This window comes from Phyllobates terribilis, unplaced genomic scaffold, assembly GCF_046119375.1.
Source record: "Phyllobates terribilis strain yellow unplaced genomic scaffold, ASM4611937v1 Scaffold_11__3_contigs__length_659146591, whole genome shotgun sequence".
Taxonomy (NCBI): domain Eukaryota; kingdom Metazoa; phylum Chordata; class Amphibia; order Anura; family Dendrobatidae; genus Phyllobates; species Phyllobates terribilis.
Genome location: NW_027362771.1, coordinates 658751320 through 658775723, shown reverse-complemented (window position 1 = coordinate 658775723; position 24404 = coordinate 658751320). Strand labels below are relative to the sequence as shown.

General features: G+C 50.0%; 1 protein-coding gene across 2 annotated transcripts in view; it reads left to right on the top strand.

Annotated features, from left to right (window-relative positions):
- The first annotated feature begins 525 nt into the window (after window positions 1–525).
- SLC2A4 (solute carrier family 2 member 4) overlaps window positions 526–24404 on the top strand; it is a 362597-nt gene continuing 338718 nt past the window's right edge. The window contains exons 1-2 of one of the 2 annotated variants that reach the window (XM_073654656.1): window positions 526–690; window positions 768–875. In XM_073654656.1, the coding sequence (XP_073510757.1) occupies window positions 652–690; window positions 768–875 (147 nt within the window). In that variant the 5' untranslated portion in view covers window positions 526–651. Of the gene's footprint in view, window positions 691–764; window positions 876–24404 lie in introns of both variants that reach the window. The other variant, XM_073654655.1, reaches the window with a different exon arrangement.

Genomic DNA, 24404 nt, shown 5'->3' with positions numbered 1-24404 from the left:
TCTCCGCTCAATCTTCTCTAACCGCCGCTTATCTCCGCTCAATCTTCTCTAACCGCCGCTTATCTCTGCTCAATCTTCTCTAACCGCCGCTTATCTCCGCTCAATCTTCTCTAACCGCCGCTTATCTCCCCTCAATCTTCTCTAACCGCCGCTTATCTCCGCTCAATCTTCTCTAACCGCCGCTTATCTCCGCTCAATCTTCTCTAACCGCCGCTTATCTCCGCTCATTCTTCTCTAACCGCCGCTTATCTCCGCTCAATCTTCTCTAACCGCCGCTTATCTCCGCTCAATCTTCTCTAACCGCCGCTTATCTCCGCTCAATCTTCTCTAACCGCCGCTTATCTCCGCTCAATCTTCTCTAACCGCCGCTTATCTCCGCTTAATCTTCTCTTATCGCCGCTTATCTCCGTTCGGTCTCTGCTCTAACCGCCGCTTATTGCCGCTTATCTCTGCTCAGCCCCACCTCTTCCCCGGTCTGACCAGTCTTGGGGGGTCTCCAGGGTGAGGTCAGTGTCCCTCCCCCAGTGGTGGGCAGTGGTGTTACTCCATGGTGGGCCGCCCCTGCTGCCGCTCTGCCCCATCCCCCACAGCCATTACTTCTCTCCTTAGTACAAGGTCAGCGCTCGCTCTGAACACAGCGGAGAAGCCACCATGCCCTCGGGAGGATTCCAGCCCATAGACGGGGGGCAGGTAAATAAACGGGGGAGAAGAAAGCGGGGGTCCTCACCGGAGATGGCGGACCCCTGACGGCTTCTGTCTCACAGCAGGTTCTCCGCTCCGGAGTCACTAAAACTCTGGTTCTGTCCGTCTTCACCGCCATCCTGGGCTCATTCCAATTCGGATACAACATCGGAGTCATCAACGCCCCTCAAAAGGTGGGTGACAGCGGGCGAAGGGGTCACCTGGGTCACACGGTGAGGTCCGGTGTACAGGACGTGGTATGGAGCAGTGGTATGATGGATACATGGTGTCATACATACACGGTGAGGTCCGGTGTACAGGACGTGGTATGGAGCAGTGGTATGATGGATACATGGTGTCATACATACACAGTGAGGTCAGGTGGACAGGACGTGGTATGGAGCAGTGGTATGATGGATACATGGTGTCATACATACACGGTGAGGTCAGGTGTACAGGACGTGGTATGGAGCAGTGGTATGATGGTTACATGGTGTCATACATACACGGTGAGGTCAGGTGTACAGGACGTGGTATGGAGCAGTGGTATAATGGTTACATGGTGTCATACATACACAGTGAGGTCAGGTGTACAGGACGTGGTATGGAGCAGTGGTATGATGGATACATGGTGTCATACATACACGGTGGGGTGCGGTGTACAGGATGTGGTATGGAGCAGTGGTATGATGGTTACATGGTGTCATACATACACGGTGGGGTCCGGTGTACAGGACGTGGTATGGAGCAGTGGTATGATGGTTACATGGTGTCATACATACACGGTGAGGTCCGGTGTACAGGACGTGGTATGGAGCAGGGGTATGATGGATACATGGTGTCATACATACACGGTGAGGTCCGGTGTACAGGACGTGGTATGGAGCAGTGGTATGATGGATACATGGTGTCATACATACACGGTGAGGTCAGGTGTACAGGACGTGGTATAGAGCAGTGGTATGATGGATACATGGTGTCATACATACACGGTGAGGTCCGGTGTACAGGACGTGGTATGGAGCAGTGGTATGATGGATACATGGTGTTATACATACACGGTGAGGTCAGAGGTACAGGACGTGGTATGGAGCAGTGGTGTGATGGTTACATGGTGTCATACATACACGGTGAGGTCAGGGGTACAGGACGTGGTATGGAGCAGTGGTATGATGGATACATGGTGTTATACATACACGGTGAGGTCAGGTGTACAGGACGTGGTATTGAGCAGTGGTATGATGGATACATGGTGTCATACATACACGGTGAGGTCCGGTGTACAGGACGTGGTATGGAGCAGTGGTATAATGGTTACATGGTGTCATACATACACGGTGAGGTCCGGTGTACAGGACGTGGTATGGAGCAGTGGTATGATGGTTACATGGTGTCATACATACACGGTGAGGTCAGGTGTACAGGACGTGGTATAGAGCAGTGGTATAATGGTTACATGGTGTCATACATACACGGTGAGGTCAGGAGTACAGGACGTGGTATGGAGCAGGGGTATGATGATTACATGGTGTCATACAAACACGGTGAGGTCAGGAGTACAGGACGTGGTATGGAGCAGGGGTATGATGATTACATGGTGTCATACATACACGGTGAGGTCAGGAGTACAGGACGTGGTATGGAGCAGGGGTATGATGGTTACATAGTGTCATACATACACGGTGAGGTCCGGTGTACAGGACGTGGTATGGAGCAGTGGTATGATGGTTACATGGTGTCATACATACACGGTGAGGTCCGGTGTACAGGACGTGGTATGGAGCAGTGGTATGATGGTTACATGGTGTCATACATACACGGTGAGGTCAGGTGTACAGGACGTGGTATGGAGCAGTGGTATAATGGTTACATGGTGTCATACATACACGGTGAGGTCAGGAGTACAGGACGTGGTATGGAGCAGGGGTATGATGATTACATGGTGTCATACAAACACGGTGAGGTCTGGGGTACAGGACGTGGTACGGAGCAGTGGTATGATGGGTACATGGTGTCATACAAACACGGTGAGGTCAGGTGTACAGGACGTGGTATGGAGCAGTGGTATAATGGTTACATGGTGTCATACATACACGGTGAGGTGAGGTGTACAGAACGTGGTATGGAGTAGGGGTATGATGGTTACATGGAGTCATACATACACGGTGAGGTCCGGTGTACAGGACGTGGTATGGAGCAGTGGTATAATGGTTACATGGAGTCATACATACACGGTGAGGTCCGGTGTACAGGACGTGGTATGGAGCAGGGGTATGATGGTTACATGGGGTCATACATACACGGTGAGGTCCGGTGTACAGGACGTGGTGTGGAGCAGTGGTATGATGGGTACATGGTGTCATACATACACGGTGAGGTCCGGTGTACAGGACGTGGTATGGAGCAGGGGTATGATGGCTACATGGTGTCATACATACACGGTGAGGTGAGGTGTACAGAACGTGGTATGGAGCAGGGGTATGATGGTTACATGGTGTCATACATACACGGTGAGGTCAGGTGTACAGGACGTGGTATGGAGCAGTGGTATGATGGTTACATGGTGTCATACATACACGGTGAGGTCCGGTGTACAGGACGTGGTATGGAGCAGGGGTATGATGGCTACATGGTGTCATACATACACGGTGAGGTGAGGTGTACAGAACGTGGTATGGAGCAGGGGTATGATGGTTACATGGTGTCATACATACACGGTGAGGTCCGGTGTACAGGACGTGGTATGGAGCAGTGGTATAATGGTTACATGGTGTCATACATACACGGTGAGGTCAGGAGTACAGGACGTGGTATGGAGCAGAGGTATAATGGTTACATGGTGTCATACATACACGGTGAGGTCAGGAGTACAGGACGTGGTATGGAGCAGAGGTATAATGGTTACATGGTGTCATACATACACGGTGAGGTCCGGTGTACAGGACGTTGTATGGAGTAGTGGTATAATGGTTACATGGAGTCATACATACACGGTGAGGTGAGGTGTACAGAACGTGGTATGGAGCAGTGGTATGATGGATACATGGTGTCATACATACACGGTGAGGTCAGGTGTACAGGACGTGGTATGGAGCAGAGGTATGATGGTTACATGGAGTCATACATACACGGTGACGTGAGGTGTACAGAACGTGGTATGGAGCAGGGGTATGATGGATACATGGTGTCATACATACACGGTGAGGTCCGGTGTACAGGACGTGGTATGGACAGTGGTATGATGGTTACATGGTGTCATACATACACGGTGAGGTCCGGTGTACAGGACGTGGTATGGAGCAGTGGTATGATGGTTACATGGTGTCATACATACACGGTGAGGTCAGGTGTACAGGACGTGGTATGGAGCAGTGGTATGATGGATACATGGTGTCATACATACACGGTGAGGTCAGGTGTACAGGACGTGGTATGGAGCAGTGGTATGATGGATACATGGTGTCATACATACACGGTGAGGTCAGGTGTACAGGACGTGGTATGGAGCAGAGGTATGATGGTTACATGGAGTCATACATACACGGTGACGTGAGGTGTACAGAACGTGGTATGGAGCAGGGGTATGATGGATACATGGTGTCATACATACACGGTGAGGTCCGGTGTACAGGACGTGGTATGGACAGTGGTATGATGGTTACATGGTGTCATACATACACGGTGAGGTCCGGTGTACAGGACGTGGTATGGAGCAGTGGTATGATGGTTACATGGTGTCATACATACACGGTGAGGTCAGGTGTACAGGACGTGGTATGGAGCAGAGGTATGATGGATACATGGTGTCATACATACACGGTGAGGTCCGGTGTACAGGACGTGGTATGGAGCAGTGGTATGATGGTTACATGGTGTCATACATAAACGGTGGGGTCTGGTGTACAGGACGTGGTATGGAGCAGTGGTATGATGGATACATGGTGTCATACATAGACGGTGAGGTCAGGTGTACAGGACGTGGTATGGAGCAGTGGTATGATGGTTACTTGGAGTCATACATACACGGTGAGGTCCGGTGTACAGGACGTGGTATGGAGCAGTGGTATGATGGTTACATGGTGTCATACATACACGGTGAGGTCAGGTGTACAGGACGTGGTATGGAGCAGAGGTATGATGGATACATGGTGTCATACATACACGGTGAGGTCCGGTGTACAGGACGTGGTATGGAGCAGTGGTATGATGGTTACATGGTGTCATACATACACGGTGAGGTCAGGTGTACAGGACATGGTATAGAGCAGTGGTATGATGGTTACATGGTGTCATACATACACGGTGAGGTCAGGTGTACAGGACGTGGTATGGAGCAGTGGTATGATGGTTACATGGTGTCATACATAAACGGTGGGGTCTGGTGTACAGGACGTGGTATGGAGCAGGGGTATGATGGGTACATGGTGTCATACATACACGGTGAGGTCAGGTGTACAGGACGTGGTATGGAGCAGTGGTATGATGGTTACATGGTGTCATACATAAACGGTGGGGTCTGGTGTACAGGACGTGGTATGGAGCAGTGGTATGATGGATACATGGTGTCATACATAGACGGTGAGGTCAGGTGTACAGGACGTGGTATGGAGCAGGGGTATGATGGTTACATGGTGTCATACATACACGGTGATGTCAGGTGTACAGGACATGGTATGGAGCAGTGGTATGATGGTTACATGGTGTCATACATAAACGGTGGGGTCTGGTGTACAGGACGTGGTATGGAGCAGTGGTATGATGGATACATGGTGTCATACATAGACGGTGAGGTCAGGTGTACAGGACGTGGTATGGAGCAGGGGTATGATGGTTACATGGTGTCATACATACACGGTGAGGTCAGGTGTACAGGACGTGGTATGGAGCAGTGGTATGATGGTTACATGGTGTCATACATACACGGTGAGGTCAGGTGTACAGGACGTGGTATGGAGCAGTGGTATGATGGTTACATGGTGTCATACATAAACGGTGGGGTCTGGTGTACAGGACGTGGTATGGAGCAGTGGTATGATGGATACATGGTGTCATACATAGACGGTGAGGTCAGGTGTACAGGACGTGGTATGGAGCAGGGGTATGATGGTTACATGGTGTCATACATACACGGTGAGGTCAGGTGTACAGGACGTGGTATGGAGCAGTGGTATGATGGTTACATGGTGTCATACATACACGGTGAGGTCAGGTGTACAGGACGTGGTATGGAGCAGGGGTATGATGGTTACATGGTGTCATACATACACGGTGAGGTCCGGTGTACAGGACGTGGTATGGAGCAGTGGTATGATGGGTACATGGTGTCATACATACACGGTGGGGTCCGGTGTACAGGACGTGGTATGGAGCAGTGGTATGATGGGTATATGGTGTCATACATACACGGTGAGGTCCGGTGTACAGGACGTGGTATGGAGCAGTGGTATGATGGATACATGGTGTCATACATACACGGTGAGGTCCGGTGTACAGGACGTGGTATGGAGCAGTGGTATGATGGTTACATGGTGTCATACATACACGGTGAGGTCAGGTGTACAGGACGTGGTATGGAGCAGTGGTATGATGGTTACATGGTGTCATACATACACGGTGAGGTCAGGTGTACAGGACGTGGTATGGAGCAGGGGTATGATGGTTACATGGTGTCATACATACACGGTGAGGTCAGGTGTACAGGACGTGGTATGGAGCAGGGGTATGATGGTTACATGGTGTCATACATACACGGTGAGGTCAGGTGTACAGGACGTGGTATGGAGCAGTGGTATGATGGTTACATGGTGTCATACATACACGGTGAGGTCCGGTGTACAGGACGTGGTATGGAGCAGTGGTATGATGGTTACATGGTGTCATACATACACGGTGAGGTCAGGTGTACAGGACGTGGTATGGAGCAGTGGTATGATGGTTACATGGTGTCATACATACACGGTGAGGTACGGTGTACAGGACGTGGTATGGAGCAGTGGTATGATGGATACATGGTGTCATACATACACGGTGAGGTCAGGTGTACAGGACGTGGTATGGAGCAGTGGTATGATGGGTATATGGTGTCATACATACACGGTGAGGTCCGGTGTACAGGACGTGGTATGGAGCAGTGGTATGATGGATACATGGTGTCATACATACACGGTGAGGTCCGGTGTACAGGACGTGGTATGGAGCAGTGGTATGATGGTTACATGGTGTCATACATACACGGTGAGTTCAGGTGTACAGGACGTGGTATGTAGCAGTGGTATGATGGATACATGGTGTCATACATACACGGTGAGGTCAGGTGTACAGGACGTGGTATGGAGCAGGGGTATGATGGTTACATGGTGTCATACATACACGGTGAGGTCCGGTGTACAGGACGTGGTATGGAGCAGTGGTATGATGGTTACATGGAGTCATACATACACGGTGAGGTCCGGTGTACAGGACATGGTATTGAGCAGTGGTATGATGGTTACATGGTGTCATACATACACGGTGAGGTCAGGTGTACAGGACATGGTATGGAGCAGGGGTATGATGGATACATGGTGTCATACACACACGGTGAGGTCCGGTGTACAGGACGTGGTATGGAGCAGTGGTATGATGGTTACATGGTGTCATACATACACGGTGAGGTCCGGTGTACAGGACGTGGTATGGAGCAGGGGTATGATGGTTACATGGTGTCATACATACACGGTGAGGTCCGGTGTACAGGACGTGGTATGGAGCAGTGGTATGATGGTTACATGGTGTCATACATACACGGTGAGGTCCGGTGTACAGGACGTGGTATGGAGCAGTGGTATGATGGATACATGGTGTCATACATACACGGTGAGGTCAGGTGTACTGGACGTGGTATGGAGCAGTGGTATGATGGATACATGGTGTCATACATACACGGTGAGGTCCGGTGTACAGGACGTGGTATGGAGCAGTGGTATGATGGATACATGGTGTCATACATACACGGTGAGGTCAGGTGTACAGGACGTGGTATGGAGCAGTGGTATGATGGTTACATGGTGTCATACATACACGGTGAGGTCAGGTGTACAGGACGTGGTATGGAGCAGGGGTATGATGGTTACATGGTGTCATACATACACGGTGAGGTCAGGTGTACAGGACGTGGTATGGAGCAGTGGTATGATGGTTACATGGTGTCATACATACACGGTGAGGTCAGGTGTACATGACGTGGTATGGAGCAGTGGTATGATGGGTACATGGTGTCATACATACACGGTGAGGTCAGGTGTACAGGACGTGGTATGGAGCAGTGGTATGATGGTTACATGGTGTCATACATACACGGTGAGGTCAGGTGTACAGGACGTGGTATGGAGCAGTGGTATGATGGTTACATGGTGTCATACATACACGGTGAGGTCAGGTGTACAGGACGTGGTATGGAGCAGTGGTATGATGGTTACATGGTGTCATACATACACGGTGAGGTCAGGTGTACATGACGTGGTATGGAGCAGGGGTATGATGGTTACATGGTGTCATACATACACGGTGAGGTCAGGTGTACAGGACGTGGTATGGAGCAGTGGTATGATGGTTACATGGTGTCATACATACACGGTGAGGTCAGGTGTACATGACGTGGTATGGAGCAGTGGTATGATGGGTACATGGTGTCATACATACACGGTGAGGTCAGGTGTACATGACGTGGTATGGAGCAGGGGTATGATGGTTACATGGTGTCATACATACACGGTGAGGTCAGGTGTACAGGACGTGGTATGGAGCAGGGGTATGATGGTTACATGGTGTCATACATACACGGTGAGGTCCGGTGTACAGGACGTGGTATGGAGCAGTGGTATGATGGGTACATGGTGTCATACATACACGGTGGGGTCCGGTGTACAGGACGTGGTATGGAGCAGTGGTATGATGGTTACATGGTGTCATACATACACGGTGAGGTCAGGGGTACAGGACGTGGTATGGAGCAGTGGTATGATGGATACATGGTGTCATACATACACGGTGAGGTCCGGTGTACAGGACATGGTATGGAGCAGTGGTATGATGGATACATGGAGTCATACATACACGGTGAGGTCCGGTGTACAGGACGTGGTATGGAGCAGTGGTATGATGGTTACATGGTGTCATACATACACGGTGAGGTCAGGTGTACAGGACATGGTATGGAGCAGTGGTATGATGGATACATGGTGTCATACATACACAGTGAGGTCCGGTGTACAGGACGTGGTATGGAGCAGTGGTATGATGGATACATGGTGTCATACATACATGGTGAGGTCCGGTGTACAGGACGTGGTATGGAGCAGAGGTATGATGATTACATGGGGTCATACATACACGGTGAGGTCAGGTGTACAGGACGTGGTATGGAGCAGTGGTATGATGGTTACATGGTGTCATACATACACGGTGGGGTCCGGTGTACAGGACGTGGTATGGAGCAGTGGTATGATGGTTACATGGTGTCATACATACACGGTGAGGTCAGGTGTACAGGACGTGGTATGGAGCAGTGGTATGATGGATACATGGTGTCATACATACATGGTGAGGTCCGGTGTACAGGACGTGGTATGGAGCAGTGGTATGATGGGTATATGGTGTCATACATACACGGTGAGGTCCGGTGTACAGGACGTGGTATGGAGCAGTGGTATGATGGTTACATGGTGTCATACATACACGGTGGGGTCCGGTGTACAGGACGTGGTATGGAGCAGTGGTATGATGGTTACATGGTGTCATACATACACGGTGAGGTCAGGTGTACAGGACGTGGTATGGAGCAGTGGTATGATGGTTACATGGTGTCATACATACACGGTGAGGTCAGGTGTACAGGACGTGGTATGGAGCAGTGGTATGATGGATACATGGTGTCATACATACATGGTGAGGTCCGGTGTACAGGACGTGGTATGGAGCAGTGGTATGATGGGTATATGGTGTCATACATACACGGTGAGGTCCGGTGTACAGGACGTGGTATGGAGCAGTGGTATGATGGATACATGGTGTCATACATACACGGTGAGGTCCGGTGTACAGGACGTGGTATGGAGCAGTGGTATGATGGTTACATGGTGTCATACATACACGGTGAGGTCAGGTGTACAGGACGTGGTATGGAGCAGTGGTATGATGGATACATGGTGTCATACATACACGGTGAGGTCAGGTGTACAGGACGTGGTATGGAGCAGTGGTATGATGGATACATGGTGTCATACATACACGGTGAGGTCAGGTGTACAGGACGTGGTATGGAGCAGTGGTATGATGGATACATGGTGTCATACATACACGGTGAGGTCCGGTGTACAGGACGTGGTATGGAGCAGTGGTATGATGGATACATGGTGTCATACATACACGGTGAGGTCCGGTGTACAGGACGTGGTATGGAGCAGTGGTATGATGGTTACATGGTGTCATACATACACGGTGAGGTCAGGTGTACAGGACGTGGTATGGAGCAGTGGTATGATGGATACATGGTGTCATACATACACGGTGAGGTCAGGTGTACAGGATGTGGTATAGAGCAGTGGTATGATGGTTACATGGTGTCATACATACACGGTGGGGTCCGGTGTACAGGACGTGGTATGGAGCAGTGGTATGATGGATACATGGTGTCATACATACACGGTGAGGTCAGGTGTACAGGACGTGGTATGGAGCAGTGGTATGATGGTTACATGGAGTCATACATACACGGTGAGGTCCGGTGTACAGGACATGGTATGGAGCAGTGGTATGATGGATACATGGTGTCATACATACACGGTGAGGTCAGGTGTACAGGACGTGGTATGGAGCAGGGGTATGATGGTTACATGGTGTCATACATACACGGTGAGGTCAGGTGTACAGGACATGGTATGGAGCAGTGGTATGATGGATACATGGTGTCATACATACACGGTGAGGTCAGGTGTACAGGACGTGGTATGGAGCAGTGGTATGATGGATACATGGTGTCATACATACACGGTGAGGTCAGGTGTACAGGACGTGGTATGGAGCAGGGGTATGATGGTTACATGGTGTCATACATACACGGTGAGGTCAGGTGTACAGGACGTGGTATGGAGCAGGGGTATGATGGTTACATGGTGTCATACATACACGGTGAGGTCAGGTGTACAGGACGTGGTATGGAGCAGTGGTATGATGGTTACATGGTGTCATACATACACGGTGAGGTCCGGTGTACAGGACATGGTATGGAGCAGTGGTATGATGGATACATGGTGTCATACATACACGGTGAGGTCAGGGGTACAGGACGTGGTATGGAGCAGGGGTATGATGGTTACATGGTGTCATACATACACGGTGAGGTCAGGTGTACAGGACGTGGTATGGAGCAGGGGTATGATGGATACATGGTGTCATACATACACGGTGAGGTCAGGTGTACAGGACGTGGTATGGAGCAGTGGTATGATGGTTACATGGAGTCATACATACACGGTGAGGTCCGGTGTACAGGACGTGGTATGGAGTAGTGGTATGATGGTTACATGGTGTCATACATACACGGTGAGGTCAGGGGTACAGGACGTGGTATGGAGCAGGGGTATGATGGTTACATGGTGTCATACATACACGGTGAGGTCAGGTGTACAGGACGTGGTATGGAGCAGGGGTATGATGGATACATGGTGTCATACATACACGGTGAGGTCAGGTGTACAGGACGTGGTATGGAGCAGTGGTATGATGGTTACATGGAGTCATACATACACGGTGAGGTCCGGTGTACAGGACATGTTATGGAGCAGTGGTATGATGGATACATGGTGTCATACATACACGGTGAGGTCAGGTGTACAGGACGTGGTATGGAGAAGTGGTATGATGGATACATGGTGTCATACATACATGGTGGGGTCCGGTGTACAGGACGTGGTATGGAGCAGTGATATGATGGATACATGGTGTCATACATACACGGTGAGGTCAGGTGTACAGGACGTGGTATGTAGCAGTGGTATGATGGTTACATGGTGTCATACATACACGGTGAGATCAGGTGTAGAGGACGTGGTATGGAGCAGTGGTATGATGGATACATGGTGTCATACATACACGGTGAGGTCAGGTGTACAGGACGTGGTATGGAGCAGTTGTATGATGGTTACATGGTGTCATACATACACGGTGAGGTCAGGTGTACAGGACGTGGTATGGAGCAGGGGTATGATGGTTACATGGTGTCATACATACACGGTGAGGTCCGGTGTACAGGACGTGGTATGGAGCAGTGGTATGATGGATACATGGTGTCATACATACACGGTGAGGTCCGGTGTACAGGACGTGGTATGGAGCAGTGGTATGATGGTTACATGGTGTCATACATACACGGTGAGGTCCGGTGTACAGGACGTGGTATGGAGCAGTGGTATAATGGTTACATGGTGTCATACATACACAGTGAGGTCAGGTGTACAGGACACGGTATGGAGCAGTGGTATGATGGTTACATGGTGTCATACATACACGGTGAGGTCCGGTGTACAGGACGTGGTATGGAGCAGTGGTATAATGGTTACATGGTGTCATACATACACGGTGAGGTCCGGTGTACAGGACGTGGTATGGAGCAGGGGTATGATGGTTACATGGTGTCATACATACACGGTGAGGTCTGGTGTACAGGACGTGGTATGGAGCAGTGGTATGATGGATACATGGTGTCATACATACACGGTGAGGTCCGGTGTACAGGACGTGGTATGGAGCAGGGGTATGATGGTTACATGGTGTCATACATACACGGTGAGGTCCGGTGTACAGGACGTGGTATGGAGCAGTGGTATGATGGTTACATGGTGTCATACATACACAGTGAGGTCAGGTGTACAGGACGTGGTAAGGAGCAGTGGTATGATGGTTACATGGTGTCATACATACACGGTGGGGTCCGGTGTACAGGACGTGGTATGGTGCAGTGGTATGATGGTTACATGGTGTCATACATACACAGTGAGGTCCGGTGTACAGGACGTGGTATGGAGTAGTGGTATGATGGTTACATGGTGTCATACATACACGGTGGGGTCCGGTGTACAGGACGTGGTATGGTGCAGTGGTATGATGGATACATGGTGTCATACATACACAGTGAGGTCAGGTGTACAGGACGTGGTATGGAGCAGTGGTATGATGGTTACATGGTGTCATACATACACGGTGGGGTCCGATGTACAGGACGTGGTATGGAGCAGTGGTATGATGGTTACATGGTGTCATACATACACAGTGAGGTCAGGTGTACAGGACGTGGTATGGAGCAGTGGTATGATGGATACATGGTCTCATTCATACACGGTGAGGTCTGGTGTACAGGACGTGGTATGGAGCAGTGGTATGATGGTTACATGGTGTCATACATACACGGTGAGGTCCGGTGTACAGGACGTGGTATGGAGCAGGGGTATGATGGTTACATGGTGTCATACATACACGGTGAGGTCCGGTGTACAGGACGTGGTATGGAGCAGTGGTATGATGGTTACATGGTGTCATATATACACAGTGAGGTCAGGTGTACAGGACATGGTATGGAGCAGTGGTATGATGGTTACATGGTGTCATACATACACGGTGAGGTCAGGTGTACAGGACGTGGTATGGAGCAGTGGTATGATGGTTACATGGTGTCATACATACACAGTGAGGTCAGGTGTACAGGACGTGGTAAGGAGCAGTGGTATGATGGTTACATGGTGTCATACATACACGGTGGGGTCCGGTGTACAGGACGTGGTATGGAGCAGTGGTATGATGGATACATGGTGTCATACATACACGGTGGGGTCCGGTGTACAGCACGTGGTATGGTGCAGGGGTATGATGGTTACATGGTGTCATACATACACGGTGGGGTCCGGTGTACAGCACGTGGTATGGAGCAGTGGTATGATGGTTACATGGTGTCATACATATACGGTGAGGTCAGGTGTACAGGACGTGGTATGGAGCAGGGGTATGATGGTTACATGGTGTCATACATACACGGTGGGGTCCGGTGTACAGGACGTGGTATGGAGCAGTGGTATGATGGATACATGGTGTCATACATACACGGTGAGGTCAGGTGTACAGGACGTGGTATGGAGCAGTGGTATGATGGTTACATGGTGTCATACATACACGGTGAGGTCTGGGGTACAGGACGTGGTATGGAGCAGTGGTATGATGGTTACATGGTGTCATACATACACGGTGAGGTCTGGGGTACAGGACGTGGTATGGAGCAGTGGTATGATGGTTACATGGTGTCATACATACACGGTGAGGTCAGGTGTACAGGACGTGGTATGGAGCAGTGGTATGATGGATACATGGTGTCATACATACACGGTGAGGTCAGGTGTACAGGACGTGGTATGGAGCAGTGGTATGATGGTTACATGGTGTCATACATACACGGTGGGGTCCGGTGTACAGGACGTGGTATGGAGCAGTGGTATGATGGTTACATGGTGTCATACATACACGGTGGGGTCAGGTGTACAGGACGTGGTATGGAGCAGTGGTATGATGATTACATGGTGTCATACATACAAGGTGAGGTCAGGTGTACAGGACGTGGTATGGAGCAATGGTATGATGGATACATGGTGTCATACATACACGGTGAGGTCAGGTGTACAGGACGTGGTATGGAGCAGTGGTATGATGGTTACATGGTGTCATACATACACGGTGAGGTCAGGTGTACAGGACGTGGTATGGAGCAGTGGTATGATGGGTACATGGTGTCATACATACACGGTGAGGTCCGGTGTACAGGACGTGGTATGGAGCAGGGGTATGATGGATACATGGTGTCATACATACACGGTGAGGTCCGGTGTACAGGACGTGGTTTGGAGCAGTGGTATGATGGTTACATGGTGTCATACATACACGGTGAGGTCCGGTGTACAGGACGTTGTATGGAGCAGTGGTATGATGGATACATGGTGTCATACATACACGGTGAGGTCCGGTGTACAGGACGTGGTATGGAGCAGTGGTATGATGGATACATGGTGTCATACATACACGGTGAGGTCCGGTGTACAGGACGTGGTATGGAGCAGGGGTATGATGGTTACATGGTGTCATACATACACGGTGAGGTCCGGTGTACAGGACGTGGTATGGAGCAGTGGTATGATGGTTACATGGTGTCATACATACACAGTGAGGTCAGGTGTACAGGACGTGGTAAGGAGCAGTGGTATGATGGTTACATGGTGTCATACATACACGGTGGGGTCCGGTGTACAGGACGTGGTATGGTGCAGTGGTATGATGGTTACATGGTGTCATACATACACGGTGGGGTCCGGTGTACAGGACGTGGTATGGTGCAGTGGTATGATGGATACATGGTGTCATACATACACAGTGAGGTCAGGTGTACAGGACGTGGTATGGAGCAGTGGTATGATGGTTACATGGTGTCATACATACACGGTGGGGTCCGATGTACAGGACGTGGTATGGAGCAGTGGTATGATGGTTACATGGTGTCATACATACACGGTGAGGTCAGGTGTACAGGACGTGGTATGGAGCAGGGGTATGATGGATACATGATGTCATACATACACGGTGGGGTCAGGTGTACAGGACGTGGTATGGAGCAGTGGTGTAATGGTTACATGGTGTCATACATACACAGTGAGGTCAGGTGTACAGGACGTGGTAAGGAGCAGTGGTATGATGGTTACATGGTGTCATACATACACGGTGGGGTCCGGTGTACAGGACGTGGTATGGTGCAGTGGTATGATGGTTACATGGTGTCATACATACACGGTGGGGTCCGGTGTACAGGACGTGGTATGGTGCAGTGGTATGATGGATACATGGTGTCATACATACACAGTGAGGTCAGGTGTACAGGACGTGGTATGGAGCAGTGGTATGATGGTTACATGGTGTCATACATACACGGTGGGGTCCGATGTACAGGACGTGGTATGGAGCAGTGGTATGATGGTTACATGGTGTCATACATACACGGTGAGGTCAGGTGTACAGGACGTGGTATGGAGCAGGGGTATGATGGATACATGGTGTCATACATACACGGTGAGGTCAGGGGTACAGGACGTGGTATGGAGCAGTGGTATGATGGTTACATGGTGTCATACATACACGGTGAGGTCAGGTATACAGGACGTGGTATGGAGCAGTGGTATGATGGTTACATGGTGTCATACATACACAGTGAGGTCAGGTGTACAGGACGTGGTATGGAGCAGTGGTATGATGGATACATGGTGTCATACATACACGGTGAGGTCTGGTGTACAGGACGTGGTAAGGAGCAGTGGTATGATGGTTACATGGTGTCATACATACACGGTGGGGTCCGGTGTACAGGACGTGGTATGGAGCAGAGGTATGATGGTTACATGGTGTCATACATACACAGTGAGGTCAGGTGTACAGGACGTGGTATGGAGCAGTGGTATGATGGATACATGGTGTCATACATACACGGTGAGGTCTGGTGTACAGGACGTGGTAAGGAGCAGTGGTATAATGGTTACATGGTGTCATACATACACGGTGAGGTCAGGTGTACAGGACGTGGTATGGAGCAGAGGTATGATGGTTTCATGGTGTCATACATACACGGTGAGGTCAGGTGTACAGGACGTGGTATGGAGCAGGGGTATGATGGTTACATGGTGTCATACATACACGGTGAGGTCCGGTGTACAGGACGTGGTATGGAGCAGAGGTATGATGGTTACATGGTGTCATACATACACGGTGAGGTCCGGTGTACAGGACGTGGTACGGAGCAGTGGTATGATGGTTACATGGTGTCATACATACACGGTGAGGTCAGGTGTACAGGACGTGGTATGGAGCAGTGGTATGATGGTTACATGGTGTCATACATACACGGTGAGGTCAGGTGTACAGGACGTGGTATGGAGCAGTGGTATGATGGATACATGGTGTCATACATACACGGTGGGGTCCGGTGTACAGCACGTGGTATGGTGCAGGGGTATGATGGTTACATGGTGTCATACATACACGGTGGGGTCCGGTGTACAGCACGTGGTATGGTGCAGTGGTATGATGGGTACATGGTGTCATACATACACGGTGGGGTCCGGTGTACAGCACGTGGTATGGAGCAGTGGTATGATGGTTACATGGTGTCATACATATACGGTGAGGTCAGGTGTACAGGACGTGGTATGGAGCAGGGGTATGATGGTTACATGGTGTCATACATACACGGTGAGGTCTGGGGTACAGGACGTGGTATGGAGCAGTGGTATGATGGATACATGGTGTCATTCATACACGGTGAGGTCAGGTGTACAGGACGTGGTATGGAGCAGTGGTATGATGGTTACATGGTGTCATACATACACGGTGAGGTCTGGGGTACAGGACGTGGTATGGAGCAGTGGTATGATGGTTACATGGTGTCATACATACACGGTGAGGTCTGGGGTACAGGACGTGGTATGGAGCAGTGGTATGATGGATACATGGTGTCATACATACACGGTGAGGTCAGGTGTACAGGACGTGGTATGGAGCAGTGGTATGATGGTTACATGGTGTCATACATACACGGTGGGGTCCGGTGTACAGGACGTGGTATGGAGCAGTGGTATGATGGTTACATGGTGTCATACATACACGGTGGGGTCCGGTGTACAGGACGTGGTATGGTGCAGTGGTATGATGGTTACATGGTGTCATACATACACAGTGAGGTCAGGTGTACAGGACGTGGTATGGAGCAGTGGTATGATGGTTACATGGTGTCATACATACACGGTGGGGTCAGGTGTAGAGGACGTGGTATGGAGCAGTGGTATGATGATTACATGGTGTCATACATACAAGGTGAGGTCAGGTGTACAGGACGTGGTATGGAGCAATGGTATGATGGATACATGGTGTCATACATACACGGTGAGGTCAGGTGTACAGGATGTGGTATGGAGCAGTGGTATGATGGGTACATGGTGTCATACATACACGGTGAGGTCAGGTGTACAGGACGTGGTATGGAGCAGTGGTATAATGGTTACATGGTGTCATACATACACGGTGAGGTCCGGTGTACAGGACGCGGTATGGAGCAGTGGTATGATGGTTACATGGTGTCATACATACACGGTGAGGTCAGGTGTACAGGACGTGGTATGGAGCAGTGGTATGATGGTTACATGGTGTCATACATACACGGTGAGGTCAGGTGTACAGGACGTTGTATGGAGCAGTGGTATGATGGTTACATGGTGTCATACATACACGGTGAGGTCCGGTGTACAGGATGTGGTATGGAGCAGTGGTATGATGGTTACATGGTGTCATACATACACGGTGAGGTCCGGTGTACAGGATGTGGTATGGAGCAGTGGTATGATGGTTACATGGTGTCATACATACACGGTGAGGTCAGGTGTACAGGACGTGGTATGGAGCAGTGGTATGATGGATACATGGTGTCATACATACATGGTGTGGTCAGGTGTACAGGACGTTGTATGGAGCAGTGGTATGATGGATACATGGTGTCATACATACACGGTGAGGTCAGGTGTACAGGACGTGGTATGGAGCAGTGGTATAATGGTTACATGGTGTCATACATACACGGTGAGGTCAGGTGTACAGGACGTTGTATGGAGCAGTGGTATGATGGATACATGGTGTCATACATACACGGTGAGGTCAGGTGTACTGGACGTGGTATGGAGCAGTGGTATGATGGATACATGGTGTCATACATACACGGTGAGGTCCGGTGTACAGGACGTGGTATGGAGCAGTGGTATGATGGATACATGGTGTCATACATACACGGTGAGGTCCGGTGTACAGGACGTGGTATGGAGCAGTGGTATGATGGTTACATGGTGTCATACATACACGGTGAGGTCCGGTGTACAGGACGTGGTATGGAGCAGTGGTATGATGGATACATGGTGTCATACATACACGGTGAGGTCCGGTGTACAGGACATGGTATGGAGCAGTGGTATGATGGTTACATGGTGTCATACATACACGGTGAGGTCAGGTGTACAGGACGTGGTATGGAGCAGTGGTATGATGGTTACATGGTGTCATACATACACGGTGAGGTCAGGTGTACAGGACGTGGTATGGAGCAGCGGTATGATGGTTACATGGTGTCATACATACACGGTGAGGTCAGGTGTACAGGACGTGGTATGGAGCAGTGGTATGATGGTTACATGGTGTCATACATACACGGTGAGGTCAGGTGTACAGGACGTGGTATGGAGCAGTGGTATGATGGTTACATGGTGTCATACATACACGGTGAGGTCAGGTGTACAGGACGTGGTATGGAGCAGTGGTATGATGGTTACATGGTGTCATACATACACGGTGAGGTCAGGTGTACAGGACGTGGTATGGAGCAGTGGTATGATGGATACATGGTGTCATACATACACGGTGAGGTCAGGTGTACTGGACGTGGTATGGAGCAGTGGTATGATGGTTACATGGTGTCATACATACACGGTGAGGTCCGGTGTACAGGACGTGGTATGGAGAAGTGGTATGATGGATACATGGTGTCATACATACACGGTGAGGTCAGGTGTACTGGACGTGGTATGGAGCAGTGGTATGATGGATACATGGTGTCATACATACACGGTGAGGTCCGGTGTACAGGACGTGGTATGGAGCAGTGGTATGATGGATACATGGTGTCATACATACACGGTGAGGTCCGGTGTACAGGACGTGGTATGGAGCAGTGGAATGATGGATACATGGTGTCATACATACACGGTGAGGTCCGGTGTACAGGACGTGGTATGGAGCAGTGGTATGATGGATTCATGGTGTCATACATACACGGTGAGGTCCGGTGTACAGGACGTGGTATGGAGCAGTGGTATGATGGATACATGGTGTCATACATACACGGTGAGGTCAGGTGTACTGGACGTGGTATGGAGCAGTGGTATGATGGTTACATGGTGTCATACATACACGGTGAGGTCCGGTGTACAGGACGTGGTATGGAGCAGTGGTATATTGGTTACATGGTGTCATACATACACGGTGGGGTCCGGTGTACAGGACGTGGTATGGAGCAGTGGTATGATGGTTACATGGTGTCATACATACACGGTGAGGTCCGGTGTACAGGACGTGGTATGGAGCAGTGGTATATTGGTTACATGGTGTCATACATACACGGTGGGGTCCGGTGTACAGGACGTGGTATGGAGCAGTGGTATGATGGTTACATGGTGTCATACATACACGGTGAGGTCAGGGGTACAGGACGTGGTATGGAGCAGTGGTATGATGGTTACATGGTGTCATACATACACGGTGAGGTCCGGTGTACAGGACGTGGTATGGAGCAGTGGTATGATGGTTACATGGTGTCATACATACACGGTGAGGTCCAGTGTACAGGACGTGGTATGGAGCAGTGGTATGATGGTTACATGGTGTCATACATACACGGTGAGGTCCGGTGTACAGGACGTGGTATGGAGCAGTGGTATGATGGTTACATGGTGTCATACATACACGGTGAGGTCCGGTGTACAGGACGTGGTATGGAGCAGTGGTATGATGGTTACATGGTGTCATACATACACGGTGAGGTCAGGTGTACAGGACGTGGTATGGAGCAGTGGTATGATGGATACATGGTGTCATACATACACGGTGAGGTCAGGGGTACAGGACGTGGTATGGAGCAGTGGTATGATGGGTTCATGGTGTCATACATACACGGTGGGGTCTGGTGTAAAGGACGTGGTATGGAGCAGGGGTATGATGGATACATGGTGTCATACATACACGGTGAGGTCAGGTGTACAGGACGTGGTATGGAGTAGTGGTATGATGGTTACATGGTGTCATACATACACGGTGAGGTCAGGTGTACAGGACGTGGTATGGAGCAGTGGTATGATGGTTACATGATATCATACATACACGGTGAGGTCAGGTGTACAGGACGTGGTATGGAGCAGTGGTATGATGGTTACATGGTGTCATACATACACGGTGAGGTCAGGTGTACAGGACGTGGTATGGAGCAGTGGTATGATGGTTACATGGTGTCATACATACACGGTGAGGTCAGGTGTACAGGACGTGGTATGGAGCGGTGGTATGATGGATACATGGTGTCATACATACATGGTGAGGTCAGGTGTACAGGACGTGGTATGGAGCAGGGGTATGATGGATACATGGTGTCATACATACACGGTGAGGTCAGGGGTACAGGACGTGGTATGGAGCAGTGGTATGATGGTTACATGGTGTCATACATACACGGTGAGGTCCGGTGTACAGGACGTGGTATGGAGCAGGGGTATGATGGTTACATGGTGTCATACATACACGGTGAGGTCCGGTGTACAGGACGTGGTATGGAGCAGGGGTATGATGGTTACATGGTGTCATACATACACGGTGAGGTCCGGTGTACATGACGTGGTATAGAGCAGTGGTATGATGGATACATGGTGTCATACATACACGGTGAGGTCAGGTGTACAGGACGTGGTGTGGAGCAGTGGTATGATGGTTACATGGTGTCATACATACACGGTGAGATCAGGGGTACAGGACGTGGTATGGAGCAGTGGTATGATGGTTACATGGTGTTATACATACACGGTGAGGTCAGGGGTACAGGACGTGGTATGGAGCAGTGGTATGATGGTTACATGGTGTCATACATACACGGTGAGGTCAGGTGTACAGGACGTGGTATGGAGCAGGGGTATAATGGTTACATGGTGTCATACATACACGGTGAGGTCAGGTGTACAGGACGTGGTGTGGAGCAGTGGTATGATGGTTACATGGGGTCATACATACACGGTGAGGTCAGGTGTACAGGACGTGGTGTGGAGCAGTGGTATGATGGTTACATGGTGTCATACATACACGGTGAGGTCAGGTGTACAGGACGTGGTATGGAGAAGTGGTATGATGGTTACATGGTGTCATACATACACGATGAGGTCAGGAGTACAGGACGTGGTATGGAGCAGTGGTATGATGGTTACATGGTGTCATACATACACGGTGAGGTCAGGTGTACAGGACGTTGTATGGAGCAGGGGTATGATGGTTACATGGTGTCATACATACACGATGAGGTCAGGAGTACAGGACGTGGTATGGAGCAGGGGTATGATGGTTACATGGTGTCATACATACACGATGAGGTCAGGAGTACAGGACGTGGTATGGAGCAGTGGTATGATGGTTACATGGTGTCATACATACACGGTGAGGTCAGGTGTACAGGACGTGGTATGGAGCAGTGGTATGATGGTTACATGGTGTCATACATACACGATGAGGTCAGGAGTACAGGACGTGGTATGGAGCAGGGGTATGATGGTTACATGGTGTCATACATACACGGTGAGGTCAGGTGTACAGGACGTGGTATGGAGCAGTGGTATGATGGATACATGGTGTCATACATACACGATGAGGTCAGGAGTACAGGACGTGGTATGGAGCAGTGGTATGATGGTTAAATGGGGTCATATATACACGGTGAGGTCAGGTGTACAGGACGTGGTGTGGAGCAGTGGTATGATGGTTACATGGTGTCATACACGGTGAAGTCAGGTGTACAGGACGTGGTATGGAGAAGTGGTATGATGGTTACATGGTGTCATACATACACGATGAGGTCCGGTGTACAGGACGTGGTATGGAGCAGGGGTATGATGGTTACATGGTGTCATACATACACGGTGAGGTCAGGTGTACAGGACGTGGTATGGAGCAGTGGTATGATGGATACATGGTGTCATACATACACGGTGAGGTCAGGTGTACTGGACGTGGTATGGAGCAGTGGTATGATGGATACATGGTGTCATACATACACGGTGAGGTCCGGTGTACAGGACGTGGTATGGAGCAGTGGTATGATGGTTACATGGTGTCATACATACACGGTGAGGTCAGGTGTACAGGACGTGGTATGGAGCAGGGGTATGATGGTTACATGGTGTCATACATACACGGTGAGGTCAGGTGTACAGGACGTGGTATGGAGCAGTGGTATGATGGATACATGGTGTCATACATACACGGTGAGGTCAGGTGTACAGGACGTGATATGGAGGAGGGGTATGATGGATACATGGTGTCATACATACACGGTGAGGTCAGGTGTACAGGACGTGGTATGGAGCAGTGGTATGATGGTTACATGGTGTCATACATACACGGTGAGGTCAGGTGTACATGACGTGATATGGAGGAGGGGTATGATGAATACATGGTGTCATACATACACGGTGAGGTCCGGTGTACAGGACGTGGTATGGAGCAGTGGTATGATGGGTACATGGTGTCATACATACATGGTGAGGTCCGGTGTACAGGACGTGGTATGGAGCAGTGGTATGATGGTTACATGGTGTCATACATACACGGTGAGGTCCGGTGTACAGGACGTGGTATGGAGCAGTGGTATGATGGTTACATGGTGTCATACATACACGGTGAGGTCCGGTGTACTGGACGTGGTATAGAGCAGTGTTATGATGGTTAAATTGTGTCATACATACACGGTGAGGTCAGGTGTACAGGACGTTGTATGGAGCAGTGGTATGATGGATACATGGTGTCATACATACACGGTGAGGTCCGGTGTACAGGATGTGGTATGGAGCAGTGGTATGATGGTTACATGGTGTCATACATACACGGTGAGGTCTGGTGTACAGGACATGGTATGGAGCAGTGGTATGATGGTTACATGGTGTCATACATACACGGTGAGGTCAGGTGTACAGGACGTGGTATTGAGCAGGGGTATAATGGTTACATGGTGTCATACATACACGGTGAGGTCAGGTGTACAGGACGTGGTATGGAGCAGGGGTATGATGGATACATGGTGTCATACATACACGGTGAGGTCCGGTGTACAGGACGTGGTATGGAGCAGTGGTATGATGGTTACATGGTGTCATACGTACACAGTGAGGTCAGGTGTACAGGACGTGGTATGGAGCAGTGGTATGATGGTTACATGGTGTCATACATACACGGTGAGGTCAGGTGTACAGGATGTGGTATGGAGTAGTGGTATGATGGTTACATGGTGTCATACATACACGGTGAGGTCCGGTGTACAGGACGTGGTATGGAGCAGTGGTATGATGGTTACATGGTGTCATACATACACGGTGAGGTCAGGTGTACAGGACGTGGTATGGAGTAGTGGTATGATGATTACATGGTGTCATACATACACGGTGAGGTCAGGTGTACAGGACGTGGTATGGAGCAGTGGTATGATGGTTACAGAGTGTCATACATACACGGTGAGGTCAGGTGTACAGGACGTGGTATTGAGCAGTGGTATGATGGTTACATGGTGTCATACATACACAGTGAGGTCAGGTGTACAGGACGTGGTATGGAGTAGTGGTATGATGATTACATGGTGTCATACATACACGGTGAGGTCAGGTGTACAGGACGTGGTATTGAGCAGTGGTATGATGGTTACATGGTGTCATACATACACGGTGAGGTCAGGTGTACAGGACGTGGTATGGAGTAGTGGTATGATGATTACATGGTGTCATACATACACGGTGAGGTCAGGTGTACAGGACGTGGTATGGAGCAGT